Source organism: Spermophilus citellus (assembly GCF_964194105.1).
Source record: "Spermophilus citellus genome assembly, chromosome: 6".
Lineage (NCBI taxonomy): Eukaryota > Metazoa > Chordata > Mammalia > Rodentia > Sciuridae > Spermophilus > Spermophilus citellus.
The window spans coordinates 7,220,200-7,245,133 of NC_138187.1; the positions used below are offsets into that span (position 1 = coordinate 7,220,200).

Here is a 24,934-nt window from a genome sequence, read left to right on the forward strand (position 1 = left end):
ATTTCCTGGCATATTTGCTCACTGACATTAAAATATTTGTGTGTGGGGTCGGGGAGTGTCTTCTTTGAGATACAGAATGATGGTATATCCTCCAAAGAAGACTTACACTGCGTCTCTCAGTCTTGAATCCCACTTCATAGTGTGAGGGGTTTTCATTTTTCTTTTTTTCACTTTCATTCCTTCCCCCCCCCCCATTCTTTTCTCCCCACAACTGCCTTGTGTCTCCCCTTGAATTTGAGCTACAAGTCTCAGGGTTGAGTTCTCCTTGTTGTGCTCAATTCCAAGGCAACATTCCTGCAGATCCTCAGGGGTAGGAGTGATATATATTTGCTTCTACTTTACATTAAGGATGTAGGCAATTTGGGTTCCAGCTTTATGGGAAGATAGTCTCCTATTTGACACTCCACCTTGAATGAGCCTTAACTTCCTATTTCGCTCTGTGCCTTACAAGGCTATGAAAACTAGTTCAATTTCCTCTAGTACGATGCATGTTTCATCAAAAGCAATTTAGGGCCTCTTTGGGTTCTTTCTTTCATCTAGATAGTTTTATGTAGGAAATTATCTAACAAGCTGAAAATACATTTACAATATGGTGATAAAAGTCAGACAACAAAACTGTTCATACAATAGGATCCAATTTTTAGGTATTTACATGGTTAGAAAAAGTTGGGGCTCAGTGGTAGCACCCTTGCCTGGTATGTGTGAGGCACTGGGTTCAATTCTTAGCACCACGTATAAATAAAAAAATAAAGATCTATCAACAACTAAAAAATATTTTTTAAAAAAGTGTAAGAAGGGTGTCCACCAAGATATAAAGAGTAAATTTATTTATTTCAAATATGGACAGATAGGCACAGTTTCTGTTTTGTTTCTTTAGCCTTATTTAGGTTATATTTATTTATAATTTATTACAATTCCCCCACCTCAGCCTCCCAGTAGCTGGGACTACAGGTATGTGCCACCACACCTGGCTTAGGTTTCTTTTTAAGCACACACACATATACACAGTTAAATTGTAAAAATTATCAGATACATATGAAGGTATCCAAAACAAAATGCTCAGTTTAATAAATAATTATAAAATTAATACCTAAGTAATCACCCCTTGGATTAAAAGATAAAATACTTATATAATAGATTTTTTTGCTAGATAATTCCTGACTATTTAGTTCTTTAATGCTTCCAAGAACATATTTTTAGTTTTCATTCAGCATTTACTTTTCACTGGAGAGATGCTCCAAATGAGCTAGTCCACTATATTACCAGAGAGAATGGCAATAGCCTCTTTTTCAGAAATTTCCAGGAAAAAATCTCACATTTCCTTGATTCTCACTAAGCATGCCTCCATGACAGATCAACCATGCAAGGGACTGCAAAGTGCAGATTGGTTTAGGCATTGGTTACATGATCTATCCCAAGCCCAGAGTGCAGTCAACAGCAATGAAAATACATGAGCTGAGAGCGGGAGGGGGTCAGACTCTCAGAGAAACAGGCTACAGGAAGAAAACCAAAACTGATGTCCACCACACACTGGAAAAGATCATCAAACTGTTATTTGTCATTACTCTAGGGTGAAGAATTTTATTAGGATATGGAATAAAAAGGAAAAGTTATTTTTATCTTTTGTCTTTTATATTGTGTAAAATTTCCAGTACAAAGAGTTCCTGTATTTACTGTAAGTTTCAATGTATTGAAGATTTTTTTAAATCCCAGAAAAGTACATTCCAATTCATAAAAGAATTCTGGGAAGTAGGACTTGGGATTAGGCACCTAACTTTAATTAATACCATACAGTTTCATGTATCACATTTGTGCTAAAGAGAGCAGTGAAAAAGGAAGGCAGTGTTTGGGGAACAAGAAGTGAGTAAAACAGAGGGAAGCAAAGATATCAGGAAAGCAGAAACAAAAGACAGCAGTATCCCAGGATGCAAAGGAGAAGAGGATTTCAAGGAAGAAGTATTTGGACACTGCCCTGTTGCATAGCAAAGACACAGAGAATGAAGACTGGAAAAGAAGTCCTGGATTTGGCAACTAGCAAGACCATAATCACATTTTCTTAGCAGATATCACTCTGGTACTGAGGGCAAAACAGAGATTATGTTACTAAGTGGATGGGAAGAAATAAAATAGAAATAATTTCCAAGATATTTATCAGACAAAAAATAAATTGCCCGAAGAAGGATCTTAAAGGGGAGAGAATACAGGAAATGTTTCCTTCTGATGTGGAGGTGACTGAGGCTTGTTTGGGAGTGAGGGGGAAATCCATACAGATGGAAACACTTCTCTGAAGGGGTAAGGTACTGACTGAGGAAGGTCCAAAAAAGGCAAGAAGGCTTCTGACTGATTCCTTCTAATTCCAAAATGTATCTTGAATTCAACTATGTATCTCCATCTCCCTAGTTCAAGCTATCAGATCTTTTAAATCAAATTATATCATAGAACTTTCAAACTTAAAAAATTTTAAATTTAAACATTTTAAAACAAACTATATGTTTTCTTAAAACCCCACAGGTGGCTGCCTTTTGCACGTACAACATGGTCTGCAAGACTCAGAATTACGTGGCTCCTACCAACTTCTTAAACCTCAGCCCAAGCCACTCTCTCAATGTGCTCCAGGTGGCTTGCTGACTTTGGAATCTTCAATACTTAACTACTTACTTCCTCAGGACCTTGCTATTTGCTATAGAAATCCGTGAAGGGGAATGAGGCAGAGGCGAGAAACTGAAAATCTGCTTAGCTATCTTCGTAAGCATCATTTCAGCTAAAACCTGAAGCTGAGAGAATAGCTCCCCAGAAGGGCTGGAGCACAGTTTTTTTTTTTTTCTTGCCAGAGGAAAGAGCTGGTGAAAAGCCACCTGTATGTGCAGAATATGACAGCACAGGGAGAGTGGGCTTGGAGGAGGCTGGAGAGGAAGGCAGAGGCAGCCTGGAGAATCTGGTTCACTCTTGGTGCAATTGGAAGGACATGAGCTGAATCTTTTTTTTTCCAGATGGAGTCTCACCATGTTGACCAGGCTACTCTCAAACTCTTGGACTCCAGCAATCCTCCTGACTCAGCCTCCCAAATAGCCAGGACTACAGGAGTACAATCTTATGACCTTTTGAGGACCTTTCTTCCTCCCTGGGAGACTGAAGTAGAATGGAACAAGAGAAGCACAGAACCTGTCAGAGTCTCTGAATGGTTTCCATTCTTTATTAGTCAGAGACATGTAATAACTGGCAATCAGATCTTCTGATTAACATGAAATAATAGGGTCATGATAGTTAAAAATACTTATTAACTTTTAACATTTTGATTACCCTTGAAGCCTCATGATATAAATGTATGTCTCCAGTGTGTTTTTTGAAATAATAAAAATGTATCATGGACAGTTTTCCTCCAACTACCACCTGCGTGGGCTCTTTAGAATTTGAAAACCTCAGATTTGGAATTACTTCTATAAGCAGAACTCTCAGAAAACAGTTTCATACTATGTGAAAATACCTTCCCTATCCTTTTCCCGCCTTATGTCTAACCTTCAAACTCAACATCGAAAGTATCTTCCACCATTTCAGTGAGAGCCTTCAAAGTCTCACTCTTGGAAGGGATATAAACTGGTTGAAATTTATTTTTCACAGGAAACTGATGGAAGAAGTCTGGCAGCGAACTGACATCAATTGCACTGTAATTAGTAGCAGCCCTTTTTCTTGGGACACTATTAAAACGAAGATACAATACAACTGCAGAAAATAGTAATGGCATCAAGATTTCAAGCACTGTCATCAGAATCCTCTGCTTCTAAAATAAAAACAAAAGTTACAGGTTAACTCAAAATCACTCTAAGTCTCTATTGAGGAGAATGTTCTTCCATTTTGCATCCTTTCAAACCTATAATCCCAGTGGCTCTGAAGGCTGAAGCAGAAGAATCAAGAGTTCAAAGCCAGCCTCAGAAATTAGTAAGGCCCTAAGCAATTCAGCAAAACCCTGTCTCTAAGTAAAATATAAAAAAGGGCTGGGGATGTGGTCCCTGGGTTCAATCGCTGGTACCAAAAAAAAAAATCCTTTCTTCTAGTCTCCCATATAACAAATGGGGTGGGGAGAATAATAGTTTAATAGAAACATCTCTATTAACTTTTCTTTTTTTAAATATCTTTTTTAGTTGTAGTTGTACACAATACCTTTATTTTATTTATTTTTATGTGATGCTGAGGATCGAACTCAGTGCCTCGCACATGCTAGGCAAGTGCTCTATCACTGAGCCCCAGCCCCTCTATTAACTTTTCTACAACACCACTGGTTGGAAATCAGACAATGATATTATCTTTCATAATGAGGGTTAACAGAATTACTATGGAAACATGACTTATTTGCAGAATAGTGCCCCTTTACAAGCAAAGTTCTTACTGTTTCTTTAACCCATTATTAGCAACCAATTTTACATAAACATTCAGTCACTCCCAAGAACCTACATCCCACCATGAATAACTATACCTACCTTTAAGATGAAATTCTTCCAGAGAAGAAGTTTTAACTTCTTGAACACTGCCATTTTTCTAGCTGAAGGGGAAGGCTCAGCACTAGTCAGGAAACAAATGGGTGAAATGTTATGTGTAATGAAAGAATGCTAAGAGGTACTCTTATATCCTTGGACAACCTTCTTGTGGGCTTTCAGAGCATCATGCTGGCTGCTTTTTCTCCTACCTTTCCAGTTGTTCCTTGTCAGTCTTTTAAACTGACTCTTTCTCCTCTCCCCAGCCCTTATGAGGCTCAGACTGTGGACTCTTTTCCAGTAACACTCCTTAGGTGACCTAACTCAGCCCTGGATTAGGATCCAACTTCATGCTGAAGACTTCTATATTTGTACAACCGGCCTGCACCTTGCCTTAAGCTCCATTTCCATTATCCAGTTGCCTGCTTGACATACCCACGTGTTTCATCTCAAAACTGACCTGGCCAAACTGGGCTATTCATATTCTTTCAAAAATAGGTCATCCCACAGTCTTCCTCACCTCAATTCATTCAGTTCTATTCTTTGAGTCATACAGGGTTATTCTTGGCTTTCCTCTCTTTCACAGCCCAAGTTTAGACCTCAGCAAATCCTATTGCCTCTACCTTTAAACACTCCCAGAATTCAACCCCCTTCACCACTTCTGCTCTTTATCATCCCTTGCCTCAATTTCTGCAGTAGCCTCTGCAGTGGCTTCATTGCCTCTGACCTTATTACCTTAAAATCCTTTTCTGAGCAGCTTCAAGAGCAACCCTGTACAGTCAGATCCTGTCTGTTCTTCGGCTCAATACTCTTCAATGGCCCTAATTTCTCTCCAAGGAAAAGCCCTGCCTTACAATGGCCTACAAAGTTCTGGGGGACATAGCTCCTACTAGTGTTCTCATTTCATCTACTCTCTTCTACTTCCCTTCCCTTCCTCCTTCTCCAGCTCCTGTCAAGGCCCAGATGCTATCCCTAAACACACAAAACTGCTGCTATGTTTGGATTTCCCCTCTGCCAGGTATAAGTACACACTTTATTCCTGTGTTGGCATGGCCAGCTTTTCTATCTCTTTTGGATCTTTATTCAAAAGACACTTTCTCTTTGAAGACTTTCTTGACCATTCAAAATAAAATCTCAACATCTCTAAACATTTCATACAACTTTTCATGTTTATTCTTCTTAGCACCATTAAGCTATGTAACATATTTATGTACTTATTTAATCTTATTTCCTTACTAGAATGCATGTTGCATGAGGCATGGATATTTTTTTTGTCTGTTTGTTCTACCACAGAATCCCCAGGCATAAAAGCAGAGCTGGCACATAGTAGGTGCTCAGTAAATATTGAATTAAATGACTAATTGATTAATTAACTAAGAGATACATAGTCTTTGTAGGGTTATGGATGGATAGGAATGACTGTGAATAGATACAAATACTTCTGGTTAGCAGAAGATTCCACCTCTTTTCAATCTTTTTGTTTATACTTTAATTTTTAGAAACCATTACTATAATAAAAATGAATTTTGCTTTACCAGAAAACATTTTTCTAGTGAGGAAAGAAAAAGATATACATCTTCCCTCAAGTGGAAGTACTCTTGCCTTTACACATTTGCAATTAAAGCAGTAGAGCTTATAAATATAGGAATAAACCTAGTTCTGGGCTGGATCACATCCTTTGTGTTACACTTTTAACAATACTGTTTTCTTAAACACAGAAAACTGTCTCTTTCTCATAACACAAGAATTTTAGAAGTAGCATCTTTAGGAATAAAAGCAGAGTGTACTCACAGACGATGGTGGAAACTGGCCCCTCCACTGAATTGTCTGAAACAACTGTCTGTGGTGTCAACTAGGGACTGGTTCCAGGACACCCTTCCCTCCACAGATACCAACTATGTGGAAGCTCAAATCCCTTACATAAAACAGCACTGTATTTGCATATAACCTATGTTTTTTCTCCCATACTTTAAATTTAAATTATCTCTCGGTTACTTATCATGTATAAATACAATATAAATCCTATGTAAGTGGTTAGCATACTGCATCATTTAGGGAATCATGATAAGAAAAAAGACATGAAACATGTTCAGTATAGACACAACTACCACTGGTCTAACTACATAGTCCACAATCTACAGCTAATTGAATCCATGGGTGTGGAACCCAAGAATACTGAGGGCCAACTGTATGTGCCAATTATAAGAGACTCACTTGATACCCCAATCACATGTAGGTTGAAAGTGAAGGATGGAAAAAGCTCTTCCATGCAAATATAACTAAAAAAGAGCAGGCTGACTATAATAATACTTGACAAAGTAAATTTTAAGCAAAAAAAATTACAGAAGAAAAAGGATATTTTACACTAAGAAAAAGGCCAAATCTTCAATAAGATAGAATGATTAATAATGACATCCTATCATTTATAGTAAAATAGATGAAACTAGAGGATATTATGTTAAGTGAAATAATCCAGACATAGAAAGACAAATGCTGCATCTTCTCTCTGATGGATGTATGGATGCTAGAAGAGTTGATCTGAATATAGAAGAGTGGTTACTAGAGGCTGGGGAGGGGGGCATAAAGTGACCTCAGATAACATTTAGCAAATGTGACATATTTATATAGGAGTAATAAGTTCTAGTGTTTGATAGCACCATGGGGTGACTATAGCTAGTGCACAATAATCTATTATATAAATAGCTATAAGAGAGGAGCTTGAAGTATCCAAACACAAAGTAGTGACAAGGAGATAGAAATGTTTATTACTCTGATTTGATCAGTACATGCTGTATTTATGCACTTAAGTATCACACTGTACCTCATAAATGTGATTACTGTCTGTTCATAAAAAATCTAACTTGGTGTGGTGGTAAATGCTTGTAATCCAAGATACTCAAGAGGCTGATGCAGGAAGACTGCAAATTTGAGGCCAGCCTTGGCAACACAGGGAAATCCTATATCAAAATAAAATTCAATAAAATGGACCAGAGGTATGGTTCAGATATGTGAGAAACCCTGAGTTCAATCCTCAGTACCACACATAAAAAAGTTTACAGAAATGAAAAGTTAACTGACCTAATTTGATCATTACACATTTATATCAAGTTATCTCACTGTACCCCATAACCATGTACAATTAGTAATTACATTTTAAAAATAAGCATGACCATAAAAGAAGATAAATATATACACACCAAACAACAGATATCCCAAAACACATTAAGCAAATATTGATAGAATTGAAGGGAGAAATGGACAATTCTACAATAACAGTTGCAGACCTTGAAAAATGCACTGCAAAAATTCTTTTCTCTTTTTAGTGCTAGGGATCAAACCCAGAACCTTGTGTATGCTAGGTAAGCACCCTACCACTGAGATTCACTCCTAGCCCTCTATACTGCAAATTTAATAATAGATAGAACTAGACAGAAAATACAATACAATGTCTCTAACAAAGGGACCACACACAAACTATAGCACACATTAAAAGGATCATGCATGGGTAGCTCAGTGGTTGAGCACTTGCTTTGCATGCATGAGGCACTAGGTTCAATCCTCAGCACCACATTAAAAAAATAAACAAAATAAAGATATTGTGTCCATCTACAACTAAATATATATATATATATATATATTTTTTTTTTTTAAAGGATCATGCATCATGACCAAATGGGATTTATCCCAGGAATGCAACATAAGAAAATCAATCAATGAGTATGACAAAGTTATGCTATGTACATGTATAAATACACCACAATGGATTCTACTTTTATGTATATCTTTAAATCACCAATTAAGAATAAACAAATAAATAAATAAATGGAAGGTATGCCAGTAGAGCAGAGGAAAAGAACCGGGGGTGTGGGGGGAGCACTGGGGACTGAAATGGAGTAAATTAAATTCCATGCATGTCAAAAGGAACCCAAATTTTATTATGCACTAATAAAAGCAAACAAGTACTTGACAAGTACATGACTTACAATGTGCAAACCAACATGAAGGCATTATTTGGAAAAAAAGAAAACCAATCAATGTAATATATCACATTAATAGAACAACAATAAAAATCCTACATGATCATCTCAAAAGATGCAGAAAAGGCAGTTGACAAAATTTAACACCTTTTGGTGATCAAAAATATCAGCAAGTTATAATAGAAGATAATTCCCTAATATGATATAAGGCATTTATGATTAACCCACAGCTAACATCATAATGAATAGTAAAAGACTGAAAATTTTCCCCCTGAGGTCAGGAATAAGACAAAGATGCCTGCTTCTACCACTGGTATTCAACACTGTACTGGAAGGAAGTCCTAACTAGAGGAATTAGGCAAAATAAAATAAAATATTTGTTGACTTTTTCTTCTTTTAATGAATGAACTCCATGCAATGAATTTTCCTCTTAGTACTACTTTCATAGTCTCCCAGAGATTTCGATGTTGTGTCTATGTTCTCATTTACCTCTAAGAATTTTTTAATCTCCTTAATGTCTTCTGTAACCCATTGTCCATTCAGTAGCATATTGTTCAGTCTCCAGACGATGGAGAAATTTTTATTTTTTCATTTATTTCCAATTTCATTCCATTATGATCTGATAAAATGCATAGTAGTATCTCTACCTTTTTGTATTTACTAAGAGTTGCTTTGTGGCATATCATATGGTTCATTTTAGAGAAGGATCCATGTGCTGCTGAGAAGAAAGTGTATCCACTTGATGCAGACTGAAATATTCTATATATGTCAATTAAGTCTAAATTATTGATTGTATTATTGAAAACAAATGCCAAATGTTTTCTCTGATATAAGGAGGCTGACTCATAGTGGGGTAGGGAGGGGGAGCATGGGAGGAATAGATGAATTCTAGATAGGGCAGAGGGGTGGAAGGTAAAGGGAGGGGAGCAGGGGATTAGCAAAGATGGTGGAATGCGATAGACATCATTATTCAAAGTACATGTATGAAGACACGAATTGGTGTCAACATACTTTATATATAACCAGAGATATGAAAAATTGTGTTGTATATGTGTAATAAGAATTGTAATGCATTCTGCTGTCATTTATTTAAAATAAATAATAAACACCATCTGAGTTGAAAAGGAAGAAATAAATCTATGTTTATTTACAGATCAAATGACTATGTACATAGATAATCCAAAAATACACATGCACACACAACACAGGCATGCACATATACATATAAACTACTTGAGCTAATAAACAAATTCAGCAAAGTTTCAGGGGGCAAGCTCACACACAAAAACCTGTTGAATTTCAATACATTAGCAATGGACAATCTAAAAAGAAAATTAACAATTTTTACAATAGAATCCAGAAGACTAAAATACCCCAAAATAGGGAATTCCAACATGGCAGCGGGCGCGGAGAGATCAAGTCTCTGACCTCTTCAGCTGTGCGGGCATAGGGAGTCGTAAACAATCTAAATTCGGTTTGCTCAGGATCACTAGGCAATGCTGAGCTGACGTGGATCTGGGGCGAACAGTCTGGGCCTCTCAGAACACACACTGAGCCCAGATCGGCTGAATTCAAGCTCCCGTTCGCCTGCTTCCCGCAGACAAACAGCTGTGACTCAGCACTAATCCATCCGGCTGAAACAACTGGTCAGCCCTTCTGATCCTGTGGAGGTAAATGCCAACCGAGCCTTCATAGGTAGTGGCCACAGGTTTGAAACGGGGCTTGGGAGAGACACTAAGGACCCACCCGTTGCACTGGTCACCTGGCAAAGGGAAATGAACTGTCGCCATTTGCAAGAGATACCACCATGGCAGAGAACTGACGTCACCAGACTGCGGCGGAGGAGATAACTTCATTGAAACCTGCGGCTACAGTGACTTCTTCCCTTCCCTTCTAATACCTTTCCTCCCAAGCATCAAATAAATTTATAGGAGTAAACAGTAACTCAGCAGTCAAACAGAACAAGAAGTAACATGAGCAGCTTGAAAAAGCAAGGAAGAAAAGGAGTACAAACAATGCAGGACAGCCTAAATATTCAGGAGGACCTAGAGTCAGAAAAAATGGTCATATAAAGAACTCAAGGAACACCTTAGACAGATGGAATGGAACCTTAAAGAGGATACGAGACAGCAAATTCAAGCAGCGAAAGAACACATTGAGAATGAATTACATAAACAGATAAAAGAAGTTAAGCATCTTTATCAGGAGATAGAGATTATAAAAAATAATCAAACAATAATTCTAGAAATGAAGGAAACAATAAACCAAATTAAAAACTCAATTGAGAGTATCACTAACAGAGTGGAGCAAGTAGAAGCCAGAACGTCAGATAATGAAGACAAAATATATCATCTTGAAAAGAGTCTAGCCAACTCAGAAAGGCTGGTAAAAAATCACGAGAAAAACATCCAAGAGTTATGGGATAACATAAAAAAAACCAAACTTACGAGTCATCGGGATAGAAGAAGGTACAGAGATTCAAACCAAGGGAATGAGTAACCTGCTGAATGAAATAATTACAGAAAACTTTCCAGAAATAAAAAAGGAAACAGATATACAAATTGAAGATGCATACAGGACACCGAGCACACAAAATCCCAGTAGACCAACGCCAAGACACATTGTTATGAAGATATCCAATATACAGAACAAAGAGAAAATATTAAAAGCTACAAGAGAAAGGAGACAGATTACATTCAGGAGTAAACCAATAAGGTTAACAACGGATTTTTCATCACAGACGCTGAAAGCAAGAAGGTCATGGAACAATGTATTTCAAACACTGAAAGACAATGGATGCCAACCAAGAATTCTGTATCCAGCAAAATTAAGCTTCAGGTATGACAACGAAATAAAAATCTTTCATGATAAACAACAGTTAAAAGAATTTGCAGCCAGAAAACCAGCATTGCAAAGCATTTTGAGCAAAACGCTACACGAGGAAGAAATGAAAAACAATAACCAAAACCATCAGTGGGAAGTGCCTCGGTAAAGACAGAGGGCGAGGGGAAAGCTCATCATGGAGAAACAAACTAAATTTTTTTTAAAAAAGGATAAATAATCAAATATGGCTGGAAGTACAAACCATATATCAATAGTAACTCTGAATGTTAATGGCTTAAACTCTCCAATAAAGCGACATAGGCTGGTATCATGGATTAAAAAAACAAATCCAACAATATGCTGCCTCCAGGAGACACATCTGATTGGAAAAGACATACACAGGCTGAAGGTGAAAGGATGGGAAAAAATATACCACGCACACAGTCCTCGTAAGCAAGCAGGGGTGGCCATCCTCATATCAAATAAAATCGACTTCAAGACTAAGTTAATCAAAAGGGATAAGGAAGGACATTATATACTGTTAAAAGGAACCATTCACCAACAAGACATAACAATTATCAATATTTATGCACCAAATAATGGTGCTGCGACATTCATAAAACAAGTTCTCCTCAAGTTCAAGAATCAAATAGACCACAACACAATAATTATGGGTGACTTCAACACACCTCTCTCACCATTGGACAGATCCTCCAAACAAAAGTTGAATAAAGAAACTATAGAACTCAATACCACAATCGATAACCTAGACTTAACTGACATATATAGAATATATCAACCATCATCAAATGGATATACTTTTTTCTCAGCAGCACATGGATCCTTCTCAAAAACAGACCATATATTATGCCATAGGGCAACCCTCAGTAAATATAAAGGGGTGGAGATAATACCATGCATTTTATCTGATCATAATGGAATGAAACTGGAAATCAATGATAAAAGAAGGAAGGAAAAATCCTACATCACATGGAAAATGAACAATATGTTACTGAATGATCAATTGGTTACAGAAGACATAAAGGAGGAAATCAAAAAATTCTTAGAGATAAATGAAAATACAGACACAACATATCGGAATCTATGAGACACAATGAAAGCAATTTTAAGAGGGAAATTAATCGCCTGGTGGTCATTCCTCAAAAAAAGAAAAAAACAACAAATAAATGAACTCACACTTCATCTCAAAGCCCTAGAAAAGGAAGAACAAAACAACAGCAAATGTAGCAGAAGGCAAGAAATAATTAAAATCAGAGCGGAAATCAATGAAATTGAAACAAAAGAAACTATTGAAAAAATTAACAAAACTAAAAGTTGGTTCTTTGAAAAAATAAATAAGAACGACAGACCTTTAGCCACGCTAACGAAGAGAAGAAGAGAGAGAACTCAAATTACTAACATACGGGATGAAAAAGGCAGTATCACAACAGATGCTACAGAAATACAGAAGACAATTAGAAATTACTTTGAAAACCTATATTCCAATAAAATAGAAGATAGTGAAGACATCAATAAATTTCTTAAGTCATATGATTTGCCCAGACTGAGTCAGGAGGATACACACAATTTGAACAGACCAATATCAATGGATGAAATTGAAGAAGCAATCAAAAGACTACCAACCAAGAAAAGCCCAGGACCGGATGGGTATACAGTGGAGTTTTACAAAACCTTTAAAGAAGAATTAATACCAATACTTTTCAAGTTATTTCAGGAAATAGAAAAAGAGGGACCTCTTCCAAATTCATTCTATGAGGCCAACATCACCCTGATTCCGAAACCAGACAAAGACACCTCAAAGAAAGAAAACTACAGACCAATATCTCTAATGAACCTAGATGCAAAAATCCTCAATAAAATTCTGGCGAATCGAATACAAAAACACATCAAAAAAATTGTGCACCATGATCAAGTAGGATTCATCCCTGGGATGCAAGGATGGTTCAATATATGGAAATCAATAAATGTTATTCACCACATCAATAGACTTAAAGATAAGAACCATATGATCATCTCAATAGACGCAGAGAAAGCATTTGACAAAGTACAGCATCCCTTTATGTTCAAAACATTAGAAAAACTAGGGATAACAGGAACTTACCTTGACATTGTAAAAGCTATCTATGCTAAGCCTCAGGCTAGCATCATTCTGAATGGACAAAAGTTGAAGGCATTCCCTCTAAAATCTGGAACAAGACAGGGATGCCCTCTCTCATCACTTCTATTTAATTTAGTCCTTGAAATACTAGCCAGAGCAATTAGACAGACAAAAGAAATTAAAGGCATAAAAATAGGAAAAGAAGAACTTAAATTATCACTATTTGCAGATGACATGATTCTATACCTAGAAGACCCAAAAGGGTCTACAAAGAAACTACTAGAACTAATAAATGAATTCAGCAAAGTGGCAGGATATAAAATCAACATGCATAAATCAAAGGCATTTCTGTATATCAGCGACAAAACTTCTGAAACGGAAATGAGGAAAAACACTCCATTCACAATATCCTCAAAAATAATAAAATACTTGGGAATATATAAATAAAAAAACTGATTAAGTGGGGCTGGGGATATAGTTCAGTTAGTAGAGTGCTTGTGTCACATGCACAAGGCCCTGGGTTCAATCCCCAGAACCACACGTACACACACACAAAAAAGTAGATAGTTATATGTAGAAAAATGGAAATAGATACCTAGCTTTCACCCTGAACAAAAGTCAAATCAAAATTCATTAGAGACTTAGGAATTAGACCAGAAATCTTGCAGCTGCTAGAGTCAACACTCCATTATATTGGTGCTGGCACTGCCTTCCTTAATAAGACCTCTGAAGCAGAAGAAATAAAACCAAGAATCAATAAGTAAAATTGAATCAAATTAAAAAGCTTCAATAAGCAGGATGTCATCAAATTAAAAATCAATAAGTGGATGCCATCATATTAAAAAGCTTCTGCACAGCAAATAAAATGATTAAGAGCAGAGAAAGCTTATAGAATGGAAGAAAATCTTTGCCAGCTACTCATCTAATAGATAATTAATACCCAGAATATAAATATATATTTTTTAATTTTTAAAAATATTTTATTTTTTTAGTTGTAGATGAACACAATATCTTTATTTTATTTTTTTAATGTGGTGCTGAGGATTGAACCCAGGGCCTCACACGTGCTAGGCGAGCACTCTACTGCTGAGCCACAACCCCAGCCCTATAAATATATTTTAAAACTCAGAATATATAAAGAAATCAAAAAACTTAATACCAAAAAAAATCCAGTCAATAAATGGCAAAAGAGCTCAAGTGACACTTCTCCAATGAAGAAACACAAATGCCCAACAAATATAGGAAAAAAATGTTCAACATCTCTAGCAATCAGTGAAATGCAAATCAAAATTATACAAAGATTTCATCTCACTCTAGTCAGAATGGCAATGATCAAGAATACAAACAATAATGCTGGCAAGAATATGGGGGGAAAGGTACACTTGTACCCTGTTGGTGGGACTGCAGACTAGTACAATCATTCTGAAGAAAACAATATGGAAATTCCTCAAAAACTAGGAATGAAACCACCAAATGAAATAGCTATCCCATTCCTTAGTATTTTCCCCCAAAGAACTAAAATCAGCATATTATAGAAATACAGCCACCTCGATGTTTTTGGCAGCACAACTCGCATAGCTAAATTATGGAATCAACCCAGATGCCTGTCAGTAGATAAAAAGATTAGAAATTATAGTATATATACACAATGAAGTTTTACTCAGCCATAAAGAAGAATTAAATTATGGTATTTGCTGGTAAATGAATGGAAATGGAGAACAACATGCTAAATGAAATAAGCCAGACTCAAAAACCTAAAGGTCAAATGTTTTCTCACATATGGAAGCTGGAGTAAATTAAGAAAAGGAGAGAATTAAATTACAGCAGATGGGATAGAGAGAGAAGATGGGAGGGGAGGGGAGGGGGGATAGTAGAGGATAGGAAAGGTAGCAGAATACAACAGTTACTAATATGGCATTATGTAAAAATGTGGATGTGTAACCGATGTGATTCTGCAATCTGTATACAGGGTAAAAATGGGAGTTCATAACCCACTTGAATCTAAAGTATGAAATATGATATGTCAAGAGCTTTGTAATGTTTTGAACAACCAATAAAAAATAAAATAAAATAAAAAGAAAAGGAGAGGACAGGATGGGATATCATAAAGATATAGGGAAGGAGTTAGGGTTGTAGCTCAGCAATTAGGCACTTGCTTAGCACAAGTGAGGTCCTGGGTTCGATCCTCAGCACCATATAAAAACAAATAAATAGAATAAAGGTTAAATTCTTAAAAAAATAAAAGATATAGGGAAGATTAGCAGTGCAGAAGGAGGAGATCAAGAGGCAAAGTTGAGGAAAATAAAAGGGGAGGCAATGTGGAATGAGTGATTAAAATATCATATTATGTGCATATATAAATATACCACAGGTAATTTCATCTTTATGTAAAAGTAAAAAGAACCAATCAAAATTGAATAAATAAATGAATTAAAGGAAGTCTACCAGAAGAGAGGAAGGAGAAGGGGAAGAGGAGGGAGGACAAGAGGGAAAAGTGGGGAACGGTAGACTGAAATTGAGTTCCATACCTGTATGATTTTGTTAGGATGAACCCATAATACTTTAAATAAAGATTAAATTTTTAAAAACTGGCATAAGAATTGACATATCAGCCAATAAAACAGCATTGAGAGTCCAGAAATAAACCCAAACAATTCATTTTTGACAAGGGTGCTATCTTAGTCTGTTTGGACTGTTATAACAAAATACTATAAACTAGGAGCTCATAAGCAACAGAAATTTATTTCACAGATTGGAAGGCTGGGAAAGATGAAGGTACTAGCAAATTTAGTATCTGGTGAGGGCCCACTTCTTAGATGGCTGTCTTTTTGCTACAAGCTTACATAGCAGAAGGAGGAGATGAAGGTACTAGCAAATTTAGTATCTGGTGAGGGCCCACTTCTTAGATGGCTGTCTTTTTGCTACAAGCTTACATAGCAGAAGGAGGCAAAGGATCTCTCTCAGATCTCTTTTATAAGAGCAATAATTCTGCTGGATGAGATACCTGAAGCAGGAGGACCATAAGTTCAAGGTTAGCCTGGGCAATTAGCAACATCTTGTATCAAAATGCAATTTTTTAGGGCTGAGGCTATAGCTCAGTGGTAGGCACATGCCTGACATGTGTGAGGCACTAGGTTCAATTATTAGCACCATGTATAAATAAAGGTCTATCAATAACTAAAAAAAAATTTTAAATACCTTTAAAACTACTATTTTTTAAACAAGGCTGACAATGTAGCTCAGGGATAGAGGGCTTGTCTGGCATGTGTGAGGCTCTTTATTCAATCCCCAGTGCTGCGGGGAAAAAAGAGTATTAATTCCATTCATGAGAGTTCTGCTTCCATGACCTAATCACTTTCCAAAGGCTCTAAATCCTAATTCCATCACCTTGCAGATTAGAATTTTAATACATGAATTTTGTGAGGGCACAGACATTCAGACACAGCAGGTGCCAAGACTATTTAATGGGAAAAGAATAGTCTCTTCAACAAATGGTGCTGAGCCAGCACCTGTGCATGCTTGAGACCCAGGGTTTGATCCCAGCAAATACACACACATACACATACACACACACACACACACACACACACACACTCTGTGGTGAGAAGTAAGAGAGAAAACAAAAGATTGAAACTGGACCTTACCTCACTCTGTGTACAAAAATTCTTTTAATTTCCTTAATATCAGACCTAAAAAAACTAGGGATAAATCTTTATGACCTCTGGTTTGGTAATGGATTCTTGGACTTGGCATCAAAAGCACAAATGAGAAAATAAAAAGTAGAATATGTGGACTTCATCAAAATTTAAAACCTTTGTGCATCAAAGAACATTATCAAGAAAGTGAAAATAGCTGGGCACAATAGTGCATGCCTATAATCCAGCAATTTGAGAAGCAAAGACAGAAGGATCACAAGTTCAAGGACAGCCTCAGCAACTTGCAAGACCCTCTGTAAGTTACCTAGACCCTGTCTAAAAATAAAAAAAATAAAAAGAATTGGGGATGTAGTTCAGTGGTCAGAATACTCCAGAGTTCAATTACTAGTATTAAAGAGAAAATGCATATGGCACAAGAGAAAATATTTTCAAATTGTATCTTTGATAAGGGGTTAATATCTAGAATGTATAAAGAACTATTACAATTCGTTAACAAAAAGACAATTTTCATTTTTTATTATTAGTGATACTGGAAATTAAACTCAGGACCTTGCACATGCTGGATAAGCACTCTGCTAACGATCTACACCCCCCATCCCAAGAGCCCAGTTTTTAAATGGGCAAAGGACATGAATAGACATTCTCCAAAGACGATACACAAATGGCCAATAAATGATATTGAAAAGAGGTTCAATATCATTGGTCATTAGAAAAGTGTAAATCAATTAGTAAAATACTACTTCACCCACCAGGACAGCTTTAATTAAAACAAAAATAAGTGTTGACAACCATGTAGATAAATTTAAACCCTTGCACTTTTGGTGGGAATGTAAAATGATACAGACGCTATGGAAACAATTTGGCATTTCCTCAAAAAGTTAAATACAATACCATATTAATCCCACTTAAGTATATACTTTAGGGAAATGAAAATATCATGTCCACACAGAAACTTGGACATACATGTTTATAGCAGCATTATTTAAAGTAGTCAAATGGTGGAAAAACACAAATGTCCATCAATGAATGAACAGATCAACAAAGTGTGGCCTACACAGACAATGGAATATTATTCTGTCATGAAAATAAATGAGGTATTGATACATTTTATAACATGGATGAAGCTTAAAACATTATGCTAAAAGCCAGGCATGGTGTGCATGCCTGTAATCCCAGCAATTTGGGAAGGGGGCAGGAGGATTGCAAGTTCAAAGCCAGCCTCAGCAACTTAGTGAGACCCTGTCTCAAAATAAAATAATAAAAAGGGCTAGGGATATGACTCAGTGGTAAAGCACCCCTAAGTTAAATCCCCAATACAAAACAAACACATTGTACTAATGCAACTGGTCACATACCATATAATTCTTTTTATAGGAAATATTCAGGATAGGTGAATCCACAGAGATAGAAGCAGATCAGAGGTTACCAAGGGATGGGGAAGAAGAACAAAGAATGTTTACTTAATGTTTATGAGTGTTTTTGTGACAGGATAAAAAAGTTTTAAAACTAGAGAGAGCTAGTGGTTGCATGACATTGTGACTACATTAATACCACTGAGTTATGAACTTTAAAAAAAACTTAGTTGTAGATGAACACATACCTTTATTTATTATTTTTTTTCTGTGGTGCTGAGGTTTAAACCCAGTGCCTCACATGTGCTAGGCAAGTGCCCTGACACCAAGCCACAACTCCAGCCCTGGATTGTGCACTTTTAAAACCAAGCCTGCAAACACCTTGATCTTGGACTGCTAGCCTCCAGAAGTACAAAATTTAATTTTAATGTCTGTTGTTTAAGCTATCCAATCTGTGGTATTTTGTTATTACAGCCTAAGCAAACCACCACAGGTCTGTTCTCTGTGTCTCCTCATTCTCCTTGGAAAGCCTCCAGATATTGTTCTGAGGGCAAGAAGCCAAACCACACCACACAAATACATTTAAAGCTTCTCTTCATACAACACCTGCTAACCATGCCATTGGCCATAGCAAATCACACAGGTATTATCAATGCAGATAAGAGATAAACTAGCTACTCTAGTGGGAAGTTCTGCAAAGCTCACCACACATCCAAACCATAACAATGAGGCTTTAGCTTAATGACAGAGTCCTAATGACCACAAAGAAAGGCAGTACCTCCCAAACAAAATCTAAATACAGTCAAACTCTATATGTTTACAAGTATTTTTTAAATATCTTTATGGAGATTCTTCAAGGAAAACAATCATTGTCATTGTATATGTGACTATTGCTATTCTACAACAACCTTTTGCCCCTGGGGGGAATAAGTTTCTATAATGTGTTTTCTTTATATTTCTTCAAAACATAGATATTGTTTTTATGGAAGAAAGCTTAAATTAGAAAGAGGAAACGAATAGATGACAGGTAAGGAAATAAAACTTTGAATATAAATTCCTCAATGTCCAGAACTACTGGTTCCAGGAACCTCTTTAGACATACAAATCCACTGATGTTCAAGTCCTTTATATTAAATGGTGTGTTTGCAAATAACCTGCACACATTTGCCCATATACTTTAAATCATTTCTAGATAATTTATAATATCTTATACAATGTAAGTACTATGTAAATAGTTGTTATACTATATTGCTTAAGGAATAATGACAAGAAAAAAAATGTTTGAGGCAGGCACAGTGACACATGACCAAAAGTCACAGATACTTGGGAGGCTAAGGAGTTTTCAAGAGTTCAAGATTAGCTTGGACAACATAGCAAGACCCTGTTTCAAAGGGGGAAAAAGGAGGTGGAGGCGGTGGAAGAGGAGGAGGAGGAAAAAAGTCTGTACACATTTGGAAAGGATATGATTCACACTTGGTCCGATCCACAGTTGATTAAATCTGCCAGTGCATAGCCTGCAGCTATGGAGGGCCAACTATAATCCATTAGCACATCTAGCCAACACAAAAGGGATCAAAATCACAGACAGTTTAAGTAAGAAAAAATGGGAAAAAAAATAATGCATAGAAAATTAAATGCTTTATTCAACTCTATACTAATAAATTTGGCAAACTACTTTAGGTGAGTTGATTGGATAGGAAAATAGCAACACTCACCTTATTCCAGAAAAAAAAAATAGAAGAAAAATGTCTAAGAGGCAGAGTTTCACTATGCTGCCCAGACTGATCCTGAATTTGTGATACTCCTGCTTTAGCATACAGAGTAGCTGGGTTGGAGAGATTCATACCACCACTCCTAGTCAGGAAGAGATTTTTTTAATGTAATTTTTTTCAAATAAACTATTAAATATTGAGAAAATTGTTAACGAGCCTTCCAAGCAATTTAAGTACAAAAACTCAAAGTGGTGAGTTATTTTCAACAAGCTAGGGACCATTCTGATACAATTTAAACTAATCCATAAGCACAGAGAAAGAAACTCCCAGTTATAGAAATCAGGTTAACATAACTGATAACAAAATCTTACAATAACACAGAATATTTTTTAAAAGTAACCAAAACCCACCATTAGTGAAGAGAACATGATGTAAATTCCTCGATAACACAAAGACTACAATAGTGCATTAAAAGAATAGTATACATAAGCAAATGGGAAAGTCACTACAGAAACCCAGGAATATTTCACTGTTCTTATCATTATGATTTTTATCAGGGTAATTCACCATATTGTTTGGTAAAAGGAATAAAAACATATTATCATGTCAACAAATACCCAAAAGGCACTTGATAAAATTCACCATCTATTTTTTGATTCTTCTTCTTCTTTTTTAAATCTTTAGAAAAAGGACACATCTATGACATGCCAAAAAATACATATCTCAAATCAAAGTACTGTCTGGCATCTTTGCTTTTGATTTTTGACAACTAGAAACATTTACAGTTAAGATGAAGCCATGACTAGAATGCCAACGCCAACATTATTTTCTAACATTGTTCTGGAAAGGCCAAGACTGTTCTGAGCCACTGAGTCCAATTTCTTCTTTTTTTAATATTTATTTTTTTAATTGTAATTGAACACAATACCTTTATTCCATTCATTTATTTTTATGTAGTGCTGAGGATCGAACCCAGGGCCCCCGCACATGCTAGGTGAGCGCTCTACCACTGAACCACAATCCCAGCCCCTACTGAGTCCAATTTCAAGGGCTCTCCCTTCCCAAGCATGCTAGGCCAAGGCGATAAGATAGTGAGATGGAGGATATGAGATCAGGTCTGGCACAAAGCTAAATCTGTTGACAGAAAGGTAAGAAGAGTACATTTATCTAACTGGTCTGAACAATGTGGGTGTTTTTAATTAATTGGTCCATTCATTCAGAGGATGTTCCTTTATGTAAAAGCAAGTGGGGAGGGGGCGGAGGAACTGTTGGCAGTTCCTCAGCAGGCATAGTAGCTTATACTGTACTCAAAAAATGATTCGTATGAGCTCTGGATAACACTGATTTAGTAAAGTTAGATGACAGGGTGAATCCAGTGGCAATAAATACAGGTAAAGGGGAATGAGTTATGATTATTTACACATTAAAAAAATTCTATAAACAGTAAAAAACAACAAGCAAAAAACTATAAGAAACAGTAAAAGGTAAGGTGTAAGGCCAGTTATACAATTATTAGGTTAATAAGAACAATGGCTTTCCTATAAATAGATTACTGAGAAATCATAGTTCAAGAAGATATCACTTTGACAAATGCACCATGAGAATACATTTAGGGTTAAATGTAATGGGTTATATGTAAGACCTATATGTGGAAAACTATCAAGAAACACAAAATAAGGCTCGGTTAAACAGAGATATATAACTTGTCCTTTTATAGAATCAATACTGTGAATATAATAATTCTCCTAATCTACACATTTTAAAAAACTTCAATGGAATTTTAAAAACTGACTTCCATATAGAACATAAAGCTGTAAGACTAGTCAAACAAATTCTGAAAGGTATAGATATCAATCAGAGACTATCCAAAAAATGTTGCTAAATAACTTTATTGATTAAAACAATATTATGCTAGTATAGTAAGAGACAGCCCAATAAAATTTTTAAAAGAAGGTTGGGGTGTAACTCAGTGGTTGATTTCTACCTACCATGTGTGAAGCTCTGAGTTCAATCTTCAGCACTGCAAAAAAAATTAAAAATTAATTTTTTAAAAAAGGATCTAACATAGACCTAAGTACAAACAGAAATTTAGTATGTGATAAAAGTAACATTTCACATAGGTCAAAGTAGCATTATTAGTAAATAGTTTTGATACCTATTTGCCCAACAACTTAGGTGAAACAGACCAACTCCCTGAAAGCTGCCAACTATCAAAATTCACTTAAGAAGAAATGGATAATTTGAAGTTCTATATCTATTAAAAAACTATATTTGTAATTAAAATCCTTCTGAGGAAGAAAATCCTGACCCAAATGTTTCATTGGTGAATTCTAGCAAACATTTAGAGAAACATATTAATTCTATACATTCTTTTCCAGAAAATAGAAAAGGAGGAACTACTTCACCACTCATTTCATGAGGTGAGCCTCACCTCAATATCAAAGCCTTTTAAAAACACTATGTGAAAAATATATAGTAAAAATACAATGTAATTCATCATATTAAGAGACAAAGAATAAATCAGTCTGGAAGTGGTGGTGAATGCCTGTAATCCCAGCTACTCAGAAGCTGTCTTCAATCTGATAATTGACATCTACAAAAACCTACAATTAACATACTTCATGGTCAAAGACTAAATGCTTTGACCGGGAGCAAACCAAGATACCTAATCTCGTTACTCTTATTCAACATCATATCAGAAGTCCTAGCTAGTGCAATACGGCAATAAGAAATAAAATACATACAGATTGAAGAGGAAGAAATGAAAGTATCTCTCTTTCTAAAAAACCCCAAGAAATCTACACAAAGTATTCTACAAGAGAGATTAGTAAAATCATAGAGATGGAGGGATTGGGGTAGTAGCTCAGTTGTAGAGTGCTTGCCTCGAATGTATGAGGCATTGGATTCAATCCTCTGCACCACATAAAAATAAATAAAAAATAAAGATATTGAGTCCATCAACAACTAAAAATATTTTTTAAAAATTATAGAGTTGTAGAACAAAACCAGTGCTTGCTGAGAAAGGTGGAGAGCATCAGATACAAAAGAGACATCATAAGGAAATCTTGGGGGATGATGTTTGAATTTGGTTGTGGTGGCAGTCACACAACTCTCTGAATTTGTCAAAATCCATGGAATTGTAACTAGAATGAGTGAAGTTTACTATATTTTTTGAACCATTGAGAAAATTGACTAGCTCACTCCAGCAAAATAAACTCCACATATATGAAGATTTGAACATATTACATTTAATTATAAAAGTGCTGTTAAGAAAAACTGGGTATTTTATATCCTTAGAATGAGGACAGTTTTTTGTTTTGTTTTGTAAGCATGACCTATAACCTGGAAACTATCAAAAAAACAGACTCATGAACCTGATAACACAAACATTAACAATTTTCCTTGAAAAAAAAATGTTAAAAGCCAGATAACAATCTGCAGAGAAAAACACTTGCAACATGTTTGCAGAAGCACCTCTTCCTTTGAAATGGGACCCCACCTTCCACCAAGACACACTTAATGGAGAATTTCCCAAACACTGGAGAGAGATACCAATGTCAAATGTCCAGCCTACATATCTGAAAAGAAAACTGCAGAACTATACACCTATGGACAAATCTATTCATTTACATAATAGAACACAGAACAAGACAGTTTTCTGGCAGTGAGCAAGGAATGGGGAAGACATTCTGGTTTTACTGGGGTGGGCGGCTACAGTCTGTGAGGAATGACGGGGAGAAAGGTTTTTGAGATGTTTGCAGCACATTTATGGTCCACTCCAGATAAATGCTGTCACTTCCCCTGCGTGCCCATCTTGTTTAGTACGTAAGCGTCAGGCCTGGTGATAAGCACACCACCCTGCGTGTTCTCATCTGACTCCCACGGCGAAAAAGGCCAAAGAAAAACAAAACCTTTCCGTTTGCTATATTACCATTTCGACTTTAGGGATAGGAAACTGGGGTTCAGAAAGGTAAAATGACATGCCTAACGAGCTACGGGGTCAAAGGCCAGGTCAATGTGACAGCTCCGCTGAAGAAGCATCTTGCTAGCGCCCCTCTGCAGGCCCTCTGAGGCCGGGAGAGAGCGCCCCGCGCCGGGCCCATGCCGGCCCGACCTCGCTTCCCTGCGAGAGTTACCACCACAGCTACGAGGCCGCCGCGCCCTTCGTCCCTCCTCCCCGGGGGCCGGGGTCGGGGATGTGAGGTCGACGCGCCTCCGTCTTGTCCGCGCCTCACTCACCGCGGGCGTCGCGCCGGGTGTGGCTGGTGGCACTTAGGGACCCGCTGGCCTCGACTGTTGGCCCCGCGCCGCTGCCGTCCACGCTCGGGATCTGCCCCCTGCCCCGCGACCTGGGACCCACGCCCCCTCCCGCCCGAGGAGACCCCATTGACCCCTGCCCCGGGACCCTCCTGCCTGAGGAGACCCCACTCGACCCTCTGTGACAAGAAGGGCCGGAGGAGACATAGGAAAGGGAACTGGAAAAACGGCCGTGATTACTTCAACCGCGTGTAAACGCATGTCTCGAAAGCGCTTCTGGTTGGGTCGGCGGCCCTACATGTCCTAGCGGAGCCGGGCTCTCAGAAGTCCGGCCGCACGCCCCCTGCTGGGCACTGCGCAGACTCAGGAGGTGGCCTGAGGCGAGCCGCATATCCGCAGGGGGTAGCCCACTGCGCATGCGCGAAATCGCGCGCCCCCTGTCGGACGTAGGCGCCATGGCCGGGTCACCACACAGGCGCGGAATTCTGAGGACGCACGCGCAATACGGCGCGCCCCCTGTCGGACATGAACTACCGGTCGGGACACTGCGCAGACGCGCTATCAGGAGG

General features: G+C 37.2%; 1 protein-coding gene across 1 annotated transcript in view; it reads right to left on the bottom strand.

The window, feature by feature from the left end:
• Positions 1-22,131, bottom strand: part of LOC308652302 (ATP-binding cassette sub-family A member 17-like) — a gene marked incomplete at its 3' end in the record, with an annotated part of 126,407 nt that extends 104,276 nt beyond the window's left edge. The window contains 3 exon segments of the mRNA XM_081300051.1: positions 3,517-3,778; positions 4,476-4,557; positions 22,097-22,131. Coding sequence (XP_081156177.1) covers positions 3,517-3,778; positions 4,476-4,529 — 316 coding nt within the window. The 5' untranslated portion in view covers positions 4,530-4,557; positions 22,097-22,131.
• Positions 22,132-24,934: the final 2,803 nt, after the last annotated feature.